This window comes from Tarenaya hassleriana, unplaced genomic scaffold, assembly GCF_000463585.1.
Source record: "Tarenaya hassleriana unplaced genomic scaffold, ASM46358v1 Cleome2, whole genome shotgun sequence".
Taxonomy (NCBI): domain Eukaryota; kingdom Viridiplantae; phylum Streptophyta; class Magnoliopsida; order Brassicales; family Cleomaceae; genus Tarenaya; species Tarenaya hassleriana.
The window spans coordinates 8,029,585-8,046,769 of NW_010965372.1; the positions used below are offsets into that span (position 1 = coordinate 8,029,585).

General features: G+C 37.5%; 4 protein-coding genes across 4 annotated transcripts; 2 read left to right on the forward strand and 2 right to left on the reverse strand.

Moving 5' to 3' along the window:
• Positions 1-844: 844 nt before the first annotated feature.
• On the forward strand, positions 845-5,748 carry LOC104812980 (protein STRUBBELIG-RECEPTOR FAMILY 8-like). The gene is made up of 16 exons (XM_010540436.2): positions 845-1,112; positions 1,666-1,798; positions 1,921-1,992; positions 2,121-2,186; positions 2,307-2,378; positions 2,460-2,531; positions 2,641-2,712; positions 2,860-2,925; positions 3,009-3,074; positions 3,178-3,461; positions 3,893-4,137; positions 4,231-4,502; positions 4,579-4,714; positions 4,811-4,950; positions 5,105-5,261; positions 5,364-5,748. The coding sequence occupies exons 1-16, from the start codon at positions 1,013-1,015 to the stop codon at positions 5,514-5,516; spliced, it is 2,106 nt and encodes a 701-aa protein (XP_010538738.1). The 5' UTR covers positions 845-1,012; the 3' UTR covers positions 5,517-5,748.
• A 1,241-nt stretch (positions 5,749-6,989) lies between these two features.
• On the reverse strand, positions 6,990-8,314 carry LOC104812981. The gene has a single exon (XM_010540437.2). The coding sequence runs from the start codon at positions 8,219-8,221 to the stop codon at positions 7,148-7,150; it is 1,074 nt and encodes a 357-aa protein (XP_010538739.1). The 5' UTR covers positions 8,222-8,314; the 3' UTR covers positions 6,990-7,147.
• A 4,240-nt stretch (positions 8,315-12,554) lies between these two features.
• Positions 12,555-14,692, reverse strand: LOC104812982 (iron-sulfur cluster assembly protein 1). Its single transcript, XM_010540439.1, has 3 exons — positions 14,354-14,692; positions 13,488-13,542; positions 12,555-12,990 (listed from the first exon to the last, which is right to left on the reverse strand). The coding sequence occupies exons 1-3, from the start codon at positions 14,652-14,654 to the stop codon at positions 12,864-12,866; spliced, it is 483 nt and encodes a 160-aa protein (XP_010538741.1). The 5' UTR covers positions 14,655-14,692; the 3' UTR covers positions 12,555-12,863.
• Positions 14,693-16,229: 1,537 nt separating this feature from the next.
• On the forward strand, positions 16,230-16,978 carry LOC104813360 (probable transcription repressor OFP9). The gene has a single exon (XM_010540918.2). It carries the CDS (start codon positions 16,241-16,243, stop codon positions 16,793-16,795), a length of 555 nt encoding a protein of 184 aa, XP_010539220.1. The 5' UTR covers positions 16,230-16,240; the 3' UTR covers positions 16,796-16,978.
• Positions 16,979-17,185: the final 207 nt, after the last annotated feature.

Sequence of the window (17,185 nt, forward strand, 5' to 3'; positions counted from 1 at the left end):
CCGACACGGATACCGGTCACATCCGAACACAAGAAATACACCACTTACATAAATCCGCTTTTACATTTCGGAAAAAAGAATGCCCTTTTTCAAATTTTGTTATATTTGATTTTTTTATATTTTTTAAAGTACATATTCATTCACTGATGTATATAATATATATTCATCCTAATAAAATTCTAAACTGGTATCAATTTTTTAAACTAGATTAATTAAATCCAACATGATTACTATTTTAAAATTAATATTTTAAAAAATAAAATAAAATATTATTCAAATAAGAAAAAAACTTAGATCCAAATATACAAAATGGAAACTGAATCTTGAAAAAAAAACTCTGATAATTACAATTGATATAAAAAAAAGGGGCTAAATATATAGTTGTGTAAATGAATACATATGTGACCAATACTTTGATGCTTATTTTGCTGTTAATAAATTATTCAATTTCCTAACAATTATACGAAATTTTATTGAAGAAAAGGCATAATATGTTTAGATCACGATTCATAACATTATATAAAATATATACAAGAAAATTCATTCTGATTTATATAATCTAAATATATTTCTATTATTCTCTTGTCTTCACTGATCATACGGTGATATAAATATTTTTTTTGCAAACAATGCACGAAAAAATTGAATATTTCGAGTAATCAGTATACCAAGGAATTTAAAATAGACCTAAAAATAAAATATTTGAGAAATCTGGAATAAATAAATACTAAAATGTTTCTCTCTCTAACTCGACGAAGCTTGGAATCTCTCTCTACATGTCCCTTTCTTTAATGGCGATGCCTCTACCTACTGACCCCAACAGCAGGGTCTGTTTCTTTTCTTCCTCTTCTTCCTCTCTGTCTCTATTCTATTTCCTTGTTCTTTCCTTTGTCCTTCGCTTCTGGTGCTTCCATGGCGGTGCTTCTCTACAATGGACTGCGCCGCACGTGATCACCGCCGCACCTCCGGGGAAACCCGCGGCTAAAGCTAACAAGAGTTTTAGACATCGAGAATGGCTTGCGGAGACAGAGCTTTGTCCCTTTTCCTGTTTCTATTTATGGTCTCGATCTTTGCCTTCTCTGCTGTTCGTTGTGCTACTGATCCATCCGATGGTATGTGTTGAAATGCTGGCTTGTCTTTTTCTTTCGCTCATTTTGATCGTGTTTTTCTATTTTCTATTGGGTGATCTTTATTTTCTGGCGGAGCTCTGTGATGGAGATTAGTGATTTTTTTTGGCATTGATGTGTGTGGATTTGACGATTAAGTGGTTATCTTCTGGAAAAAAAAAACAGTGGGAAAGTGAAGCAGAAAGCTACAGTTGTCTGAGCCAAGTGATGTTGTGTCTGGTCATATTTGGTTCCATTTGGTAGCCGAGAAACCTGTAGAAAATGCTGGAAACCAAAAGTTCCAAACTTTCTTTCTTTCTTTAACCAAAACTTGTGTATCTTTTCGCGGATCAGGCAAAGCAACTATGAGATGTTTAGAGCACAAATCCACGATTTCTCATTCCTCCAGAAAGCTGCCAAGCTCTGACCTTTTGTGCTGATTTTGATCCAATAATGCTGACCCAAGCTTTCATAAATTTGCCAAAGATTGTGATTTTCGTGATAGATTGCTGATGGGATTCGACCGGTTTCCTCTTTTTTTTTTTCTGGAATTTTGCAGTTCAAGCTCTTCAGGTGTTGTATGCTTCGTTGAATAATCCTCCACAGCTCACCAATTGGAAAAGCAACGGTGGTGATCCATGTGGTGAATCATGGAAAGGGGTTACCTGTGAGGGCTCGGCAGTTGTCTCCATGTAAAGATAAAAGATCATATAGTAATTCATATGCTGCTTTTCTTTTTATCTATTAGCATCGACGGTTGTTGCGTTTAATGTTCTTGTTGTTGTTGGTTTTGTTGCTGTTATGATTCTTGCAGCGATATGTCTGAGTTAGGAGTCTCGGGTACTCTCGGATACTTGCTGTCAGACCTTATGTCTCTAAGAAAATTGTATGACAGAGAACTTTCTCTCCCTTCATCTGTGTTTCCAGTTTTCTGTCTGATCTTTATATGTGTGTGCGTGTGTGTTTTCTCGTTTCAGTTTGGTTTGGTAAGTTGCTTTCCGTTGTGTTTTTCAGAGATGTGAGTGGCAACAACATCCATGATACAATCGCATATCAGTTACCACCGAATCTCACAAGCCTGTAATGCTGTTTATCTTATAGATCTTGTAACTTTTCCTTCTTTGCTCAAGTTCTGAAGTCTTAAACTTCAATGTGCAACTGCTTGAAGCTAACTGTCTGGACTGGACATATGCATTGCAGAAATCTAGCAAGGAACAACCTAAGTGGGAGCCTTCCTTATTCCTTGTCCACCATGGTTTCTCTTTCGTACATGTGAGTTGCCTTTCTGAAACCACTCAAACTGAGGTTAGCAGTTTCTTGCATATATACTAACTTTGGAACGCTTTTGTCTAGGAACGCGAGTCATAATTCACTTTCCATGTCGATAGGGAATATCTTTTCTAGTCATGGCTCACTTTCCACCTTGTAAGATTTCTTACTTATCCCTTGTGATTTACACCAGTTTTGCTGGTGACCAGTATAGGCACGTTTTGTATTCACATTCTGTGTGACAATGTCTATTGACATGTTTCAGGGACCTTTCTTACAACAACCTTAGCGGTGATCTTCCAAGTTCCTTTAGTACACTCACCAAACTTTCTGTTCTGTGAGCAACTCAAAACCTTCTATGTTGCGGCAACATGAAAAGCGGAAAAGAATTAAGAAATCTATTAAAGAATAAAAAAAAAAGTCCTCCAAATCGGCAGAAGAGTTGCATTTGATGTACTGATGACGGTATCGTGGTTTGTGACAGCTATATTCAGAACAATCAGTTGACTGGTTCTATCGGAGTTCTCTCGGGATTGAATTTGACCACTCTGTGAGTTCTCTTGTTTGTGGAAAGACCAAGATTTTTTTTATATTCATCATCTATGCTAAGTTCCTTTTGAATTTTATTGACAGAAATGTTGCCAACAATCACTTCAATGGATCAGTACCTGCAAATCTTAGTTCCATTCAAACCTTCAAGTAAGTTTCTTTCCTTGACGGTTTCTTTGATGTTGGATTTTGTTACAGTTTCGGTTTTTAAGAACTGCTACTAATCCATCTGTGTGTTTCTAAAATGAAACAGATATGATGGTAATTCCTTTGACAATGTCCCTGCTTCTCCTCAACCAGAAAAGTCTCATAAAAAGGGAAATCGTTCCGGTTCAAAGAAACCCGATGTCTCCAATGGGAAATCCTCAGACACGGATGCAGGTTTATCTGGTGGAGCAATTACGGGTATAGTTTTCGGTTGTCTATCTGTAGCTGGAACTTTGGCCATTGTACTTATCTTGTGCATTCAGAAGAATAAAAGGAAGGTCAGAGGTACAAGAGCATCTCAAGGAAATCTCCCTCATGGAGGGGCAAGTGGTATGCCATTTCCTCTAACTTTTGTTATTCGCTAATTAGTTTTCTCCACAGCAAAATTAAGATTTGTTATCGATACAATAAGCCTGGAGCATGAAATTAATGATCTTGACCTTGGTTAGTGTCATTTGTCTGGAGAGAAGACCTGAGGACTGAGAGCTTAATTGGGTTTCTAGAACCTATGAACCAATTATTTGAAAAGTATTCCATAATGGATCAAAATTTCAGTAATGTGATGCAGATTATTATGTAATTCCGGAAAAACAAGAAAACATTTTATACAAGGTTGTTCTTGGGGTTGGAAGTCTTGGAACTAAGCAGAGCTGTTTCTTGTTTTCTAATACTAAGTTCATTGTCTAAAACGCTTTCCGAAAGGCCATATTGATTTTTTCTTGCATGTTCTACCGACTTTCTGCTCTGTTCTGCTGTGATAGAGATGCACGAACAGCGAGTGAAAAGTGTAGCTGCAATGGCAGATCTGAAGGCCCAGCCGGCAGAAAAGGTAATAGTTGATCGCGTTATGAAAAACGGGTCTGTAAAGAGAATGAGATCTCCAATCACTGCTTCCCAATATACTGTCGCCTCTCTCCAAGTAGCAACAAATAGCTTCAGCCAGGAAAACATCATCAGTGAAGGTTCTCTTGGCCGTGTCTACAAGGCAGAATTCCCCGGTGGAAAGGTACCTTAAATGCTCAACAAGTATTCTTTACTTTCCTCACCGAGTTATCAAGATTCCTACATGATAATAGTTCTCTGTATTTTTGGTTTTTAGACGATGGCAATCAAGAAGATTGATAATGCAGCACTTTCATTGCAAGAAGAAGAGAATTTTCTTGAAGCCATTTCAAATATGTCACGGTTGAGGCATCCTAACATAATTCCCTTGGCTGGATACTGCACTGAGCATGGACAGCGGCTACTTGTCTATGAATACGTCAGTAACGGGAATCTTGATGATATGCTGCATTTAAACGACGATAGAAGCAAGACTCTGACTTGGAACGGCCGTGTTAGAGTGGCACTTGGAACTGCCAGAGCTTTAGAGTATGTAAATATCTGTATTTGATTGATCTCTTTTTCTTCTTTCGTATTTTCTAACCTCATGGATCGGTCTTTTCAGGTATTTGCATGAAGTTTGCTTGCCTTCTGGTGTACATAGGAACTTCAAGTCAGCAAATATATTACTGGACGATGAACTTAACCCTCACTTATCTGACTGTGGTTTAGCTGCTTTAACGCCCAATACCGAGAGACAGGTATAAAGACAAAAACTGAACCCGAGCTCAGAAGAGAGCTCAACCCGCTAAACTGTTACTCTGTTTTCTAAGAGTCGAGTGGTTAATGAGTTGCAGGTTTCTACTCAAATGGTGGGTTCTTTCGGATACAGCCCACCCGAGTTTGCTTTATCCGGAGTTTACACCATCAAAAGTGATGTATACAGTTTCGGTGTAGTGATGCTGGAGCTCTTGACTGGTCGAAAGCCTCTTGACAGGTGATTATTACAACCCATGTGTTCTAACAAAAGAAATCCTTCTTGTCTCCTTCTCCAAGTGCTAGTTAGAATCCACAATCTGGTGTGCTTCTTTACCTGAAACAATTGTTCTTACCCGATGTGCTTAAACCCGGGTTTTATGATGTTTTAATAGCTCAAGGCCAAGACCAGAGCAATCGCTGGTAAGATGGGCGACACCACAGCTTCATGACATAGACGCATTGTCTAAAATGGTTGATCCTTCTCTCAATGGCATGTATCCAGCCAAGTCCCTTTCTCGTTTTGCTGATATCATCGCCCTCTGTATTCAGGTAAATACCTACCTATTCAACAAGGGATGAATATCCCGGAAAAGAAAATTCCGAGCTTTTTTGCGAAGTAACAGTCTTTTTTGGATCTAAATTCATGTACAGCCCGAACCAGAGTTCAGGCCACCTATGTCAGAGGTTGTGCAACAGCTGGTGAGATTGGTCCAGCGGGCGAGCGTTATGAAGAGACGGACCAGTGATGACACTGGGTTTTCTTACAGGACACCCGAACACGAACCCATCGACATTTCCTTGTGAATCTCTGGAAGAAAAACTCAAGCTTTAGCCGTTGGAAGTTGGTCTCACACCATACCCAAAAGAAGAGAGTATTCATTCTGCTTAGAGTACAATTTCATCTATGAAATTGCCCTTCAATTATGCAAACAAAAGAAACCCGAAAAGATCCCCCTCTCATCCAGTTAATATAACCATACCCAACCCAACCTTCCCTGGCATCTGTAACTATCTCTATATCCTCTCTAAGCAAACATCGTATGACCCCTACACCAATAACATGTCTCGAAACTCGAAAGTGCATCTACGGCTTGCAATTGCCAAACATTCGCCACTCGCAACACAAAGCATAAACTTGAAAACAAAAACAGGGCAATGATTCATGGAAAATGAACGATGCGAATGGAAACATCATCCAAGAGAAAAAAAAAAGACGCAAACATAAAAGAAATGAGGCAATTTTGACACCAAAGGCAGATGTGACTATGTGAGGGCAATTTCTGACGAAAAGGCTACCCCATAGAGTTTCCCATTAGTATCCGACAAGCAGACCATACCCTGTTGTTCTACATGATGTAACTTGTACACCCCTAAGCCCAGAATCGACCAACAAGATCCCAATCGGACACCGATTATACACATATATGCATCAGCTGGAATTCTTAAAGGCCTTAAACTACTTGGACGTTCCTAATGCAATTCGTCGGAGACCGAGGGCATGTATCCAGCCAAGTCCCTTTCTCGTTTTGCTGATATCATCGCCCTCTGTATTCAGGTAAATACCTACCTATTCAACAAGGGATGAATATCCCGGAAAAGAAAATTCCGAGCTTTTTTGCGAAGTAACAGTCTTTTTTGGATCTAAATTCATGTACAGCCCGAACCAGAGTTCAGGCCACCTATGTCAGAGGTTGTGCAACAGCTGGTGAGATTGGTCCAGCGGGCGAGCGTTATGAAGAGACGGACCAGTGATGACACTGGGTTTTCTTACAGGACACCCGAACACGAACCCATCGACATTTCCTTGTGAATCTCTGGAAGAAAAACTCAAGCTTCAGCCGTTGGAAGTTGGTCTCACACCATACCCAAAAGAAGAGAGTATTCATTCTGCTTAGAGTACAATTTCATCTATGAATCGTGTGTTTGTCACAGATGAATAAATTTTTCAGTTTGTTAAAAGGTATCATACTAAATTAGTAAATGAGATGGAACGCAGATGTTTGTCTGTGTAAGAGAAATTTTGAACCGGCATCATACCTAAACCGGTCGCGGTTTACCTCACAGGTTTGGTTTAGTCTTGTGCTCTTCTTAGTTTAGTTCATTTGATTGAAAGCTTTCTATGATGTCGACATGGAAAGAAGCATATCCTAGTTCTCCATAGTCTTCACATTTCATATCCATAATCAGTAATTCAACGGTTAAGCACTAAACCAAACCGATCAAACCGGATTCCGGTTTAGTTGGCCAGGGAAACATCCAAACAAATTAAAACATCGATTGAATGCACTAGATTCGTCATTTACAGTAGAATCAAAAGATAGTAACAGCAAAGACATCAACAAATACAAAAAGAAAATAAGAGAGAGACCCTCGAGACCGTCTAGAGGGTTTGACGATGAAAATTATATAATACAAAAATTACAGGTAAGTCAAAGTCAATGAACCTTCTTAATGAAAAGATTACGCAAACCAAACAGGGTAGTGGCATTGGGGTTACTACTGTCGCCACTCCCAATATTGCTATTCCCACTCCGACTATTGCTACTTCCACTCTCGTCGCTTCTGCAGCTTAACCGACTCCGATAACCGATGCACATCGGCACGCTCAGATTCAGCACTTTCGCTTTATTATTCTCATTTACAGTTTTACCCCTCCTCGCCTCAATAATTTCCTTTTTGCCACCCGTACCTCTGTCGCCGGAGCCACGACCAACCGGCGACTCTGAAATTGGTTTTCCGGCAGAAACTCCGCGGCGGACTTGCCAAACCGGGCTGCTCCGACCTAGATGCACCCCGACTCTACCTGGACTGCTCGGCCACTTCCTCGATTTGGACTCGCCGGCGGAGTTGCTCCGGGAGCACGGCGCACTGCTCACCTTCCGATTTGCCGGAGCTCCGAACGACATTCTCGGTCGGGTCACGCCATTTCCGGCGGATCTGCTTCTGGAGAATGGCCAGATGTTGATGTTCAGCTCCGCACCGGAACCCGAACCCGACCCGGATTGGCTCTTCTTCTCTCTTCTCTTACTCTCCTTCTCCTTCTCCTTGTCTTCCTGACTCTTCCCCGGCGGTTTGCACTCACTCTTCCTGAATATATCTCTCCAACGCTTCGACGCTGTGAACCCGGAAAAGGCCGTCTCACGGGTCAACTCCGGTCCGGGTCGGGCTGTTCGAGCGGGCTCTGCCTTTGATGTCGCAGACTCTGGCTCAGGGACGAGAGGAGCAGGCGGGTCGGCGAAATGAGGATCCGGGTCGGGTTTCGATACATCGGGATCGGACGGGTGGATGGATTTGAAGGAGAGGTGGTGAAGTGGGAGGAGGACGCCGTCGAGGAAAAGCTCGTCGGCGGAGACGAGATCTGGGTCGGGCTGAGTCGACGGGTTCGTGAGACGCCAGAACTCGAACTCCGGCGAGTTGGAAGAGGAGGTGCTCCTCCGGCGAAGGCTTCCGCACGGAGAGAGCACTGCCGGAGGCTTCTCGGCGATGCGTATGCTGGCCGGACTATCCATGGCTCAATAGAGAGAGAGAGAGAATGTGGGTTGAGAGAAATAAATGACTGGAGAGAGAGAGAGAGAGAGAGAGAGGCCTGGTGGCAAGTGCAATCGACGATATATGGAATGTGACAAATAAAATAATTTCTTAACGAATAATATATTTGTGATTTCACAGGATAAGCATAACCCTGTGGTAAAATTAGATCCATAGGCTAAAATAAGATAATTATCCTGTGATATTGGATACACTGAATAAGTCAATTTGGACATACATACATACATACATACATACATACATACATACATACATACATACATACATACATACATACATACATACATACATACATACATACATACATACATACATACATACATACATACATACATACATACATACATACATACATACATACATACATACATACATACATACATATCTAAATGGTAAAATAAAACCACAACAAATAGAATGGACCACAGAGCCAATGTTTGTGGTGGAGGTGAACCACGTTTTATGATTCATTAACTAGTTTGTTAATTCATCTAAACATACATTCCATGGTATTCATTTCATTTCCCAAATTACTTCAATAAGGACTACTACATTATACGAAAAATTATTCTTTTCTATACATGAACAAATATATAATCCTTTATATACCCTTTCGTTTGATAAACATGAGGGGTTATTAGATGTTGATATAATTTTTTATATATTATGTTTGACCAGTGATTACCGTCATTTGGATTTTGCATGATGTAAAACAAAGACAGAGGTAAAATATATATTACGAATGAGATTACCTTATAATATTTGTTTTATGATTTTATTTGGCTAAAATAAACATTTACATTATTTTGTAATATACAAAACGATAAGAGAATATTAAACCGGCACGTGGCGGTAAAGTGGGTCCATGTGAGGCCCATTGGGAGAAGGAAACAAAAAAAATCAATTAAAGAAAGGGCCGAGATTTAGTGGGGCCCAACGGTTATGATTCAAATAATTTATTAATTTTGTAATTTATCTGATTTACTTTTGTTGGATTGTTATTACAGCTCGCGAATCCAACAGGACGTTCGATCATTCGTTGGACCGTTTATAATAAATAATTTATTTAACATTTTCGAATATGACGCTTCCAAAACTACTTTTATCTGCACAAAATCTAATAAATAATAAAGTCTTTTTTATGATACAAATATCTTTGGCCAAGCTAATCAATTATAACTTAATAATATATAATTATAAGTAATTCGATATAAAAATCGAATAGTTACGATTTAAAAAATCTAACCCGAATAGAATTGGAACATTATTAAAAATACTCTTTCTTTCATATTTTGACTTTAAGACATACACTTCTCCAACGGTGACCCTGTGATCTATGTGACCAGAAATTTAATCTTGGTCATTTTGGTCATAACGTTAAATTTTGATGATCACACTCATTCATTATGTTCATATCTGATATATCTCACTGGTCACAGCTGGACAAGAATATGCTTTAAAGTAAAAATAGTAAGTGGAATATATTTTTGATATAATGCCAATAGAATTTTTACCAAAAAAAATCTTTAAAAATAAATATTTTATCATTAAATACCGAATATAATATAAAAATTGAATAGATATTTTTTTAAGAATTCAAAATGAAAAAAATAAATTTCCAACCCTAATATCTAATATCACATTTGAAAGGGCTTGTTGAATTCAAAATTAAGATTAGACAGTTATTATATACGCGATCAGAATTAAAAATACACTATTTATATTTAACATATTTATAAAATATTTCAATATTTTATACGAATTTACACAAAATAGAATTTATCAACAAAAAAAATTGCCACCACCACCACTCTCACATCAATCTCTCTCATCACAACCGTCTCGCTCTTCATCTTCACCCACCAAGGGTATCTCACTCACGTATATTCATAAATACTCAAAATTCGTATATTTGTCTTATTTGAATACGAATTTTGATTTGTAATTCTGAAATTCGAATGGTTTTAATACCAAAAAAATCAAATATACCAAAAATCTTTTACATCCTATTTCTTTTTATATTTATAGACTCATAAAAACATCATACTTTTTTTTCACATTTCACGTTGTAATATTTGTTGCCTTAGTTTCCGTGAAGAAGATAACATCCTCTTAAAATAAAGAACGATTCAGAACATACAAAAGAGAGAAGAAAAATAGAAAAGAAAATTAATGGGTGTTTTTGTAATTTTCTGTTCGGAAGCAAATGTGATGAAAGGCATGTGACGGCTAACATTATCTCATTAAATGAGATGGACCCGGCATGTAAATGTCCGAAATACCCCTTTCCGACATGCAACTTCTTCAATGTAGGAAGAGAGATTTAAGGTTCCTTGCAACAATTCGACATCCGTACACACACACAGACGCATTCACAATGAATTACTATTAAAGGCTAAAGCACATAATCTTATTATAATAACGTAACTAGGAGTGGACGTTTTGGTTCGGTTTCAAAGAATCGAACCGAAAATACTGCATTTTTTTTTATCCAAACCGTTCTACGTTTATTTTTAGAAGAACGAATTTTTTAGAACCGAACCGAACCGAATTTTAAAAAATCCCGAAAAACCAATTTTTTTTAAAAAGAAAATATATATTTTTTAAATAAAATCCGGAATCTAACTGAACCAAAACTGAAATCGAACTAAACCGGACATAATATAAAAACCGATTGGTACCTATTTTTGTAAAACCTAAAAAACCGAACTGATACATTTACGTCTCGAATCCGAACCGATTCCTGAAACGTTCATCCCTAACCCCTAAGTGTAACTGATCACATTTAAACAATTAATTATTTCCAAATAACATTAAAAAAATGAAACAAAATAATTAATATTTATATTTATATTTATATCTATATTGTTTAAGATGGGTTGATTCAGGTGATAAGAGAAGGAATAAAATTCCTTTTTAATTTAGGTCCGAGTCTTCTTTAGCTTATATGATTGAAAAAGTAACAGTGAAATGTTTTTGGTCTTTTGCATGTTGGAATCCATATTTTTGGGGGTTCATGAATTGGCACTAATTACGTTATTTCTCAATAATTGATTTTCATATATCAACTCAAACATATTTTCAAGTTTGTTCTTTGTAGAAAATAGCATATGTCCTAAACCATACATTTCGGTGCATAAAACTGAACCGAACTAATAATAGCCCATCCTAATAAAATTGATGTATACATACATATGAATGTGTATATATACACACACATATATATGTGTGTGTGTGTTTTATATGATACGTTTTTTTAAAATTTTTTTTTAGCGAAATGGCTACAACGGGTCAAATCTGTTTTTTTTTTCCTTAGATTTTAAAAATATATATTTTATTAGGAAATTGAAGATCATTTTTGTATCTTGATTCGAGAGTTTCAAAGCTATAATTTTTTCCAAAAAAATAAAAAGTGCATATCTTATTTGTACATGCGATTTTCTTATAATTAATTCAAAACGACAAATCTGAGCACTTTTTATAATTACAATTAAATAAAAAATAAAATGAAACTGAAATGTCATAAGCAAGGCACAATGTGAAAGGGATGAAGAATTCAAGAAACCCACATGACATGTATATATATATTTCTCATTTTTTTGACAGGTAGATAGATTTTGACTTCGATCTGCCGGAGAAAAAGTCTTCCACTCTTTTGCCCGATATTTATTCATTTATTTATTTTTAATCTATTATATAAGTTTCGTTTATTCAGACATCCCATTCCTACGGAGACCCATCTGATCTGATATGGGTTTCGATTTATTTTAATCAATTCCAACATGATTTCTGCTTATATATTGATCCAACTTTCAAGAAAATTACAAAATTAGCTTGATACTGTGGTAATGTGTGTGTGTGTGTGTATATGGGACTAGTAATGCAAATAACAAAAAAAAAAAAAAAACGGAGGGACCAAATGCTTATGATTAGTCTCGAATGCGGTTGATGGTTTTTGTCTTGGTGCATTTAGGATGATTACATAAAATAAATAAATAAATTAAAGAGTTACACATTTTCCCCATATCATATCATATCATATCATACTGTTGGGAAGGGTACTCGGGGGTTTTCTATAGCGTCCAAAAAAAATGATAGTGGGAACTAATTCGATTTTTCATGTCCAAATAAACATAAAGACATGGGGTATAATCCAAAACCAAAAGCCCCATCATGGAGAGCAAAGACATAACGCGATAATCACGTGAAGGTCAACCAACATTGTTTCCCATTATCTTTTTATAAAAAGCAATTATAGCGATATTCAATCGTGAAATACTTCAACATATGCGATGATGTCCAGCCCTGATTATATTCTAATTTGAATCAAGAAGCTTGACAGTGGGAAATCCAGTGTATACATATACACACACATACATACGATATCATAATATTAAAAGATATTTTCCCTTATTGTACCCAACAAGTACTACCATTCAAACAAAAGCTTATTCAAAAGTATTTCAGAGTCGTAAACAAACTTAGAAATATTACCCATAAGACGTTCCGGTCCTTTGGTACTTAGTATATTTCATGAGCGAGCTCGCTCGCTCACTCACACACACCCATCTGCTTATGGACGTTACTAGTAGAAGAAGAGAATCAAGCAGCGTCGTTTGAGAGGCCACGCTTGGCCTTGTAGTCATTGACGGCTGCTTTGATGGCATCCTCAGCGAGCATGCTGCAGTGCAGCTTCACCGGTGGAAGTGACAGATGCTTCGCTATTTCCCTGCATGGAATAAAACCCACCACTTCAATTCGTATCCTCAGACATGCAAGTCAAGAACATGTGCAGTAACCCATGACTCATCCATCCATGTTGACATATCTCTTTGGATCCGAATAAATAACCCGTTATGCTACTGTTGAATACGCGTCCACGTCACATGGACTGACCAACATCATATAAATCAGATTGAATCCACGAGACGTTGTAACGAGTTCACAGTACTGAATAACACATGAATAGAAGATAAGAGAAGGGCGTCCAAAAATGCTCATCCAGTAAATGGAGCCACCAGGTAAAGGGAACACAATTTGGCGAGTAGAACAAAGACCAATTTACATATCACAAAAAAAAAGCCAAGTAACAACCTCTAATGATTCATGTTATTGCCGTATAACTGAATAGTAAAATAGGACGTCTACACTTCGAAAAATATGAATTTCACATTTGTAGCATGTACTGAACCTAACTGTAAGAAGAGGTATGGAAACAGAACTTACGTGTTTTTGATGGTCAGGACCTCCTCCATTGCTTTGCCTTTCACCCATTCAGTGGCTGAGAACAAAATTAACAGACGTTAACTGAGACAATATCACGCTAGATTCAGAAGAAATCAATAAACATAAACATAAAAGTTAAAACAACTCTCCCTCCCCCTCTCTGCAAATTCTGCCTCACTTATATATATATATATCTGGGACTCTGTAAGTGCATCTTTAATGTATACATCTTCCGAATGAATACTACATCTTTAATGTATTGCGAAGGTGATGTCGATTCATATGATGATGCTAAGAAGTAACATCTGGGATTTGTTACTCGTAAACAGCACACATTTGCCAGTTGTATGATATCAAAGAATTTCAATCTTAAGATGGTGGGGACATGTTAGCTTTTATGCATTCTGAGCTCGTCTTGGCATTACTGTGATCACCAAACTACTATCGCTTGCAGGCCAAACGAAGAAAGCAATTAGGCATAGGCAATGACCAACCCAAACCCAAAGCAAACAGGCTAAGAAGCTTCAACTGTTAAGAAGAAGCCAAACCCAAACGGTGAAATCTAATTCAAAGCTGCTGCATCTACCACCAAGTCGCGCAAGACAGCCGAGGACGACAGAGATGAAGCATAGCATAAGAAATCTGGAAAGCCCTCTAGTCAATCCAGATTTCCGACACGAATCCTAAACCAATCCATCTAATCTTTGCCCCAAATTCTTCCACTTGGGAACAATTAATCACAAAATGAATACGAACCCTTGAAACACTCTAGTCAAATCGCATCCCGAATCCTACTATTTTCTATAAAAATATCGACAGAAAACAGAACAGGAACACGAAACCAGATTCGTCCAAGAATAACGTACCGACAGAAGAAGAAGCGATGGCGGAGCCACAGCCGAAGGTCTTGAAGCGGGCGTCAACGATTTCGCCAGTCTCTTCATCGACCTTAATCTGAAGCTTCATCACATCGCCACACGCCGGAGCTCCGACGAGGCCAGTACCGACGGTGGGATCGTTCTTGTCGAAGGAGCCCACGTTGCGGGGGTTGTTGTAATGGTCGATTACGTTCTTGTGGTATAATCGAGACGCGATCCCGAGAGGCCGAGATTCGCGTGACGTCAGCCCTAGAACAGCGTTCCTCGCAGCTTGCCTAAGCATCATCATCGTCGTCAATCTTTCGAGACCTTGATTCGAAGTCGAGGTTTTCTCGAGGGAATATCGATATATGAAGGCGGTTCCAAGTATATAAGCGGTATGAGATGGAGACACGTGGACGGTAGAGATGGCTCTAGTGGATCCATTGCACTTGTTTGGGCTTGGTTTGGCCCATAGACAGAACACCATTGGGCTGAGTTGGGCCGGTTTAGATAACCGGAATTCTAAAACTATATGGCAATAACCAAACCAGCTATACAGTTCTTATGGAGTCAGAGTGGTGAGCCTGAACAAAATTGGCAAATCAAAACTATACTTTATGTATGGATTATATAATATATAGATATATAGTTATAGATGTAATAAGAAAAGATAATATATGATTATTAAAACCATGGAAAGGATGGACCATCATAGCATCATGTGCTTTGTGTGTCAGCTGAACAAGTTGGTAGGTACTTATTCAGTACATTTACATCCACTAACCAGTTAATATTTCTCTATCTCATTTACATTTTTCTTTATAAAACCCATGATTTTTTTATTAAAAAAATTATATATAAATCCATGGATATTATCACATGATAGAATCTTTAATTATATTGGTAGAATCTTACAAAGAGATTTTATCCAGCTGTACGGAAAACGTGTATTCCATATATTAATTAGAGAGTAATTCTCAACATAAAAAAAACGAATTGAAATTATAAATCGGTTTCGATTTTGTGAGGTGGAATAATAATTTGAAATATTTTAACATTTAATATATCAATTTAAAACATTTTAACCTATAAAAAATCAATTTTATCAAATTAAAAATTTAAAAAATTATTTCGTATATTTTGCAAAAGCTTAGATAGTTATATGAGATCTTACCTTTTTAATAACAATTTGAATGGTGTCTGAATAAAAAAAATATTATTCATTTTTATGATATTCGGGTTATATTAATTTTTTTAGATTAGTTCATGTATAAAATACATCTATTTGGGGAGCACCACACGATCATAATCATATTTCTAATCTACGTACAATCATGGTCATTGGTCGGACCATATATCTCATTGAAATTCTAAAATTCATTTATTTCTATTATAATTTGGATGATATCCAATAAAATAAAAGAAATTGCTCATATCCTATTATATAAAATGTCTAGAGAGGCCTCTTGTTATTCAATACATGCATTTAGCTCTTCTTTTTTCCCTTTTCAGTCATAACCACCTAATCTTCTCTATTATTCGCCCGGCTTTTGATTTGATATCATCAAAGATTGTATCAATATCAATATTCTAATAATTTGTGAGGAATTTTGGTTATTGATTGCAATTTAGCATACATTATATCATACGTGTCAAGTCATTTACTTCACACACACACACATATATATATATATATATAGAAACTCTTTGGTGGTAGTGTGAATAGCATTGAAGTCATGTATTGACTAAGATTCGAATAAGCTTTTAATATTTTGAATCAAGAATCGGGACATAATCATGTTTGAACATGGACCCACCTTACCATTTGTGCATAAATTGAATAAAATCTTCGTTCCTCCTAACCCCTCTCTCACCATGTATTTATCATACAAAATGAGAAGAGCCCAAGAAGATCACATCCAAAACACCAACACCAACGCCAACAGCAAGAATCAAAGCAATATTCTTCAAAGAAGAGAATCAAGAATCTGCAGAGCACTGTGTTGCAGCAGCAACACGAGATTCAGCGTCTCGTCGTCTTCTTCCTCGGAAAGATTCTCCGACCAACACGGCGGCGGCGGGTCGCTTTCGAGTCTAACTCACTACATGGTCCAAGAGAAGCTCGACCAGATGATAAGGGAGAGACAAGAAGCGACGCACCAGGAGAAGATTACGCAAAGGAGGAGGAGAACGAGAACGAGAACAAGAAGTGGAGGAGGAAGGAACACCAAGTTCATCGTGATGATGGCAATGGAGAAATACTCGTATGACCCACGAGAGGATTTCAGAGATTCCATGGTGGAGATGATCATATCAAACCGTATCAGTGATGCTGATGAGCTCAGAAGCCTCTTGGAGTATTATCTATCGATGAATCCTCTCGATCATCGCCCTGTAATCCTCGAGATCTTCTACGAGGTTTGTTCTGATCTGTTCTTGTGTCCGTGACAGCATTCTATCTTACAAGACAGAACAAGAGATTCTTACGCGACAGAAATATGCTGAAAGTTTCAGTCTTTGTGTAAGATAACCGACTGGTTCAGTATCTGACATCTGGGTCGTATCTAAATTGAACCGGTTTATTTTAGAATCTGCAATCAAAATGTTGTGACTCAGGTTGGTTATGTATAGAACGAGTGAAGTATATATGGTGGAGACTCGAACTCGGAATCTTGGATAAACCATTTCAATTCTTGGAACCGAATGAGAGTTCCCGAGGAACTAAAACTTAACAATATTCGTCGAAAAGCTCTAAATCTTGTTCTTCATACCCATGATTCTCACATTTAGTCCATATTGGTGTACCTAATTCCGAAAATGTTTCGTATATATTCGGGC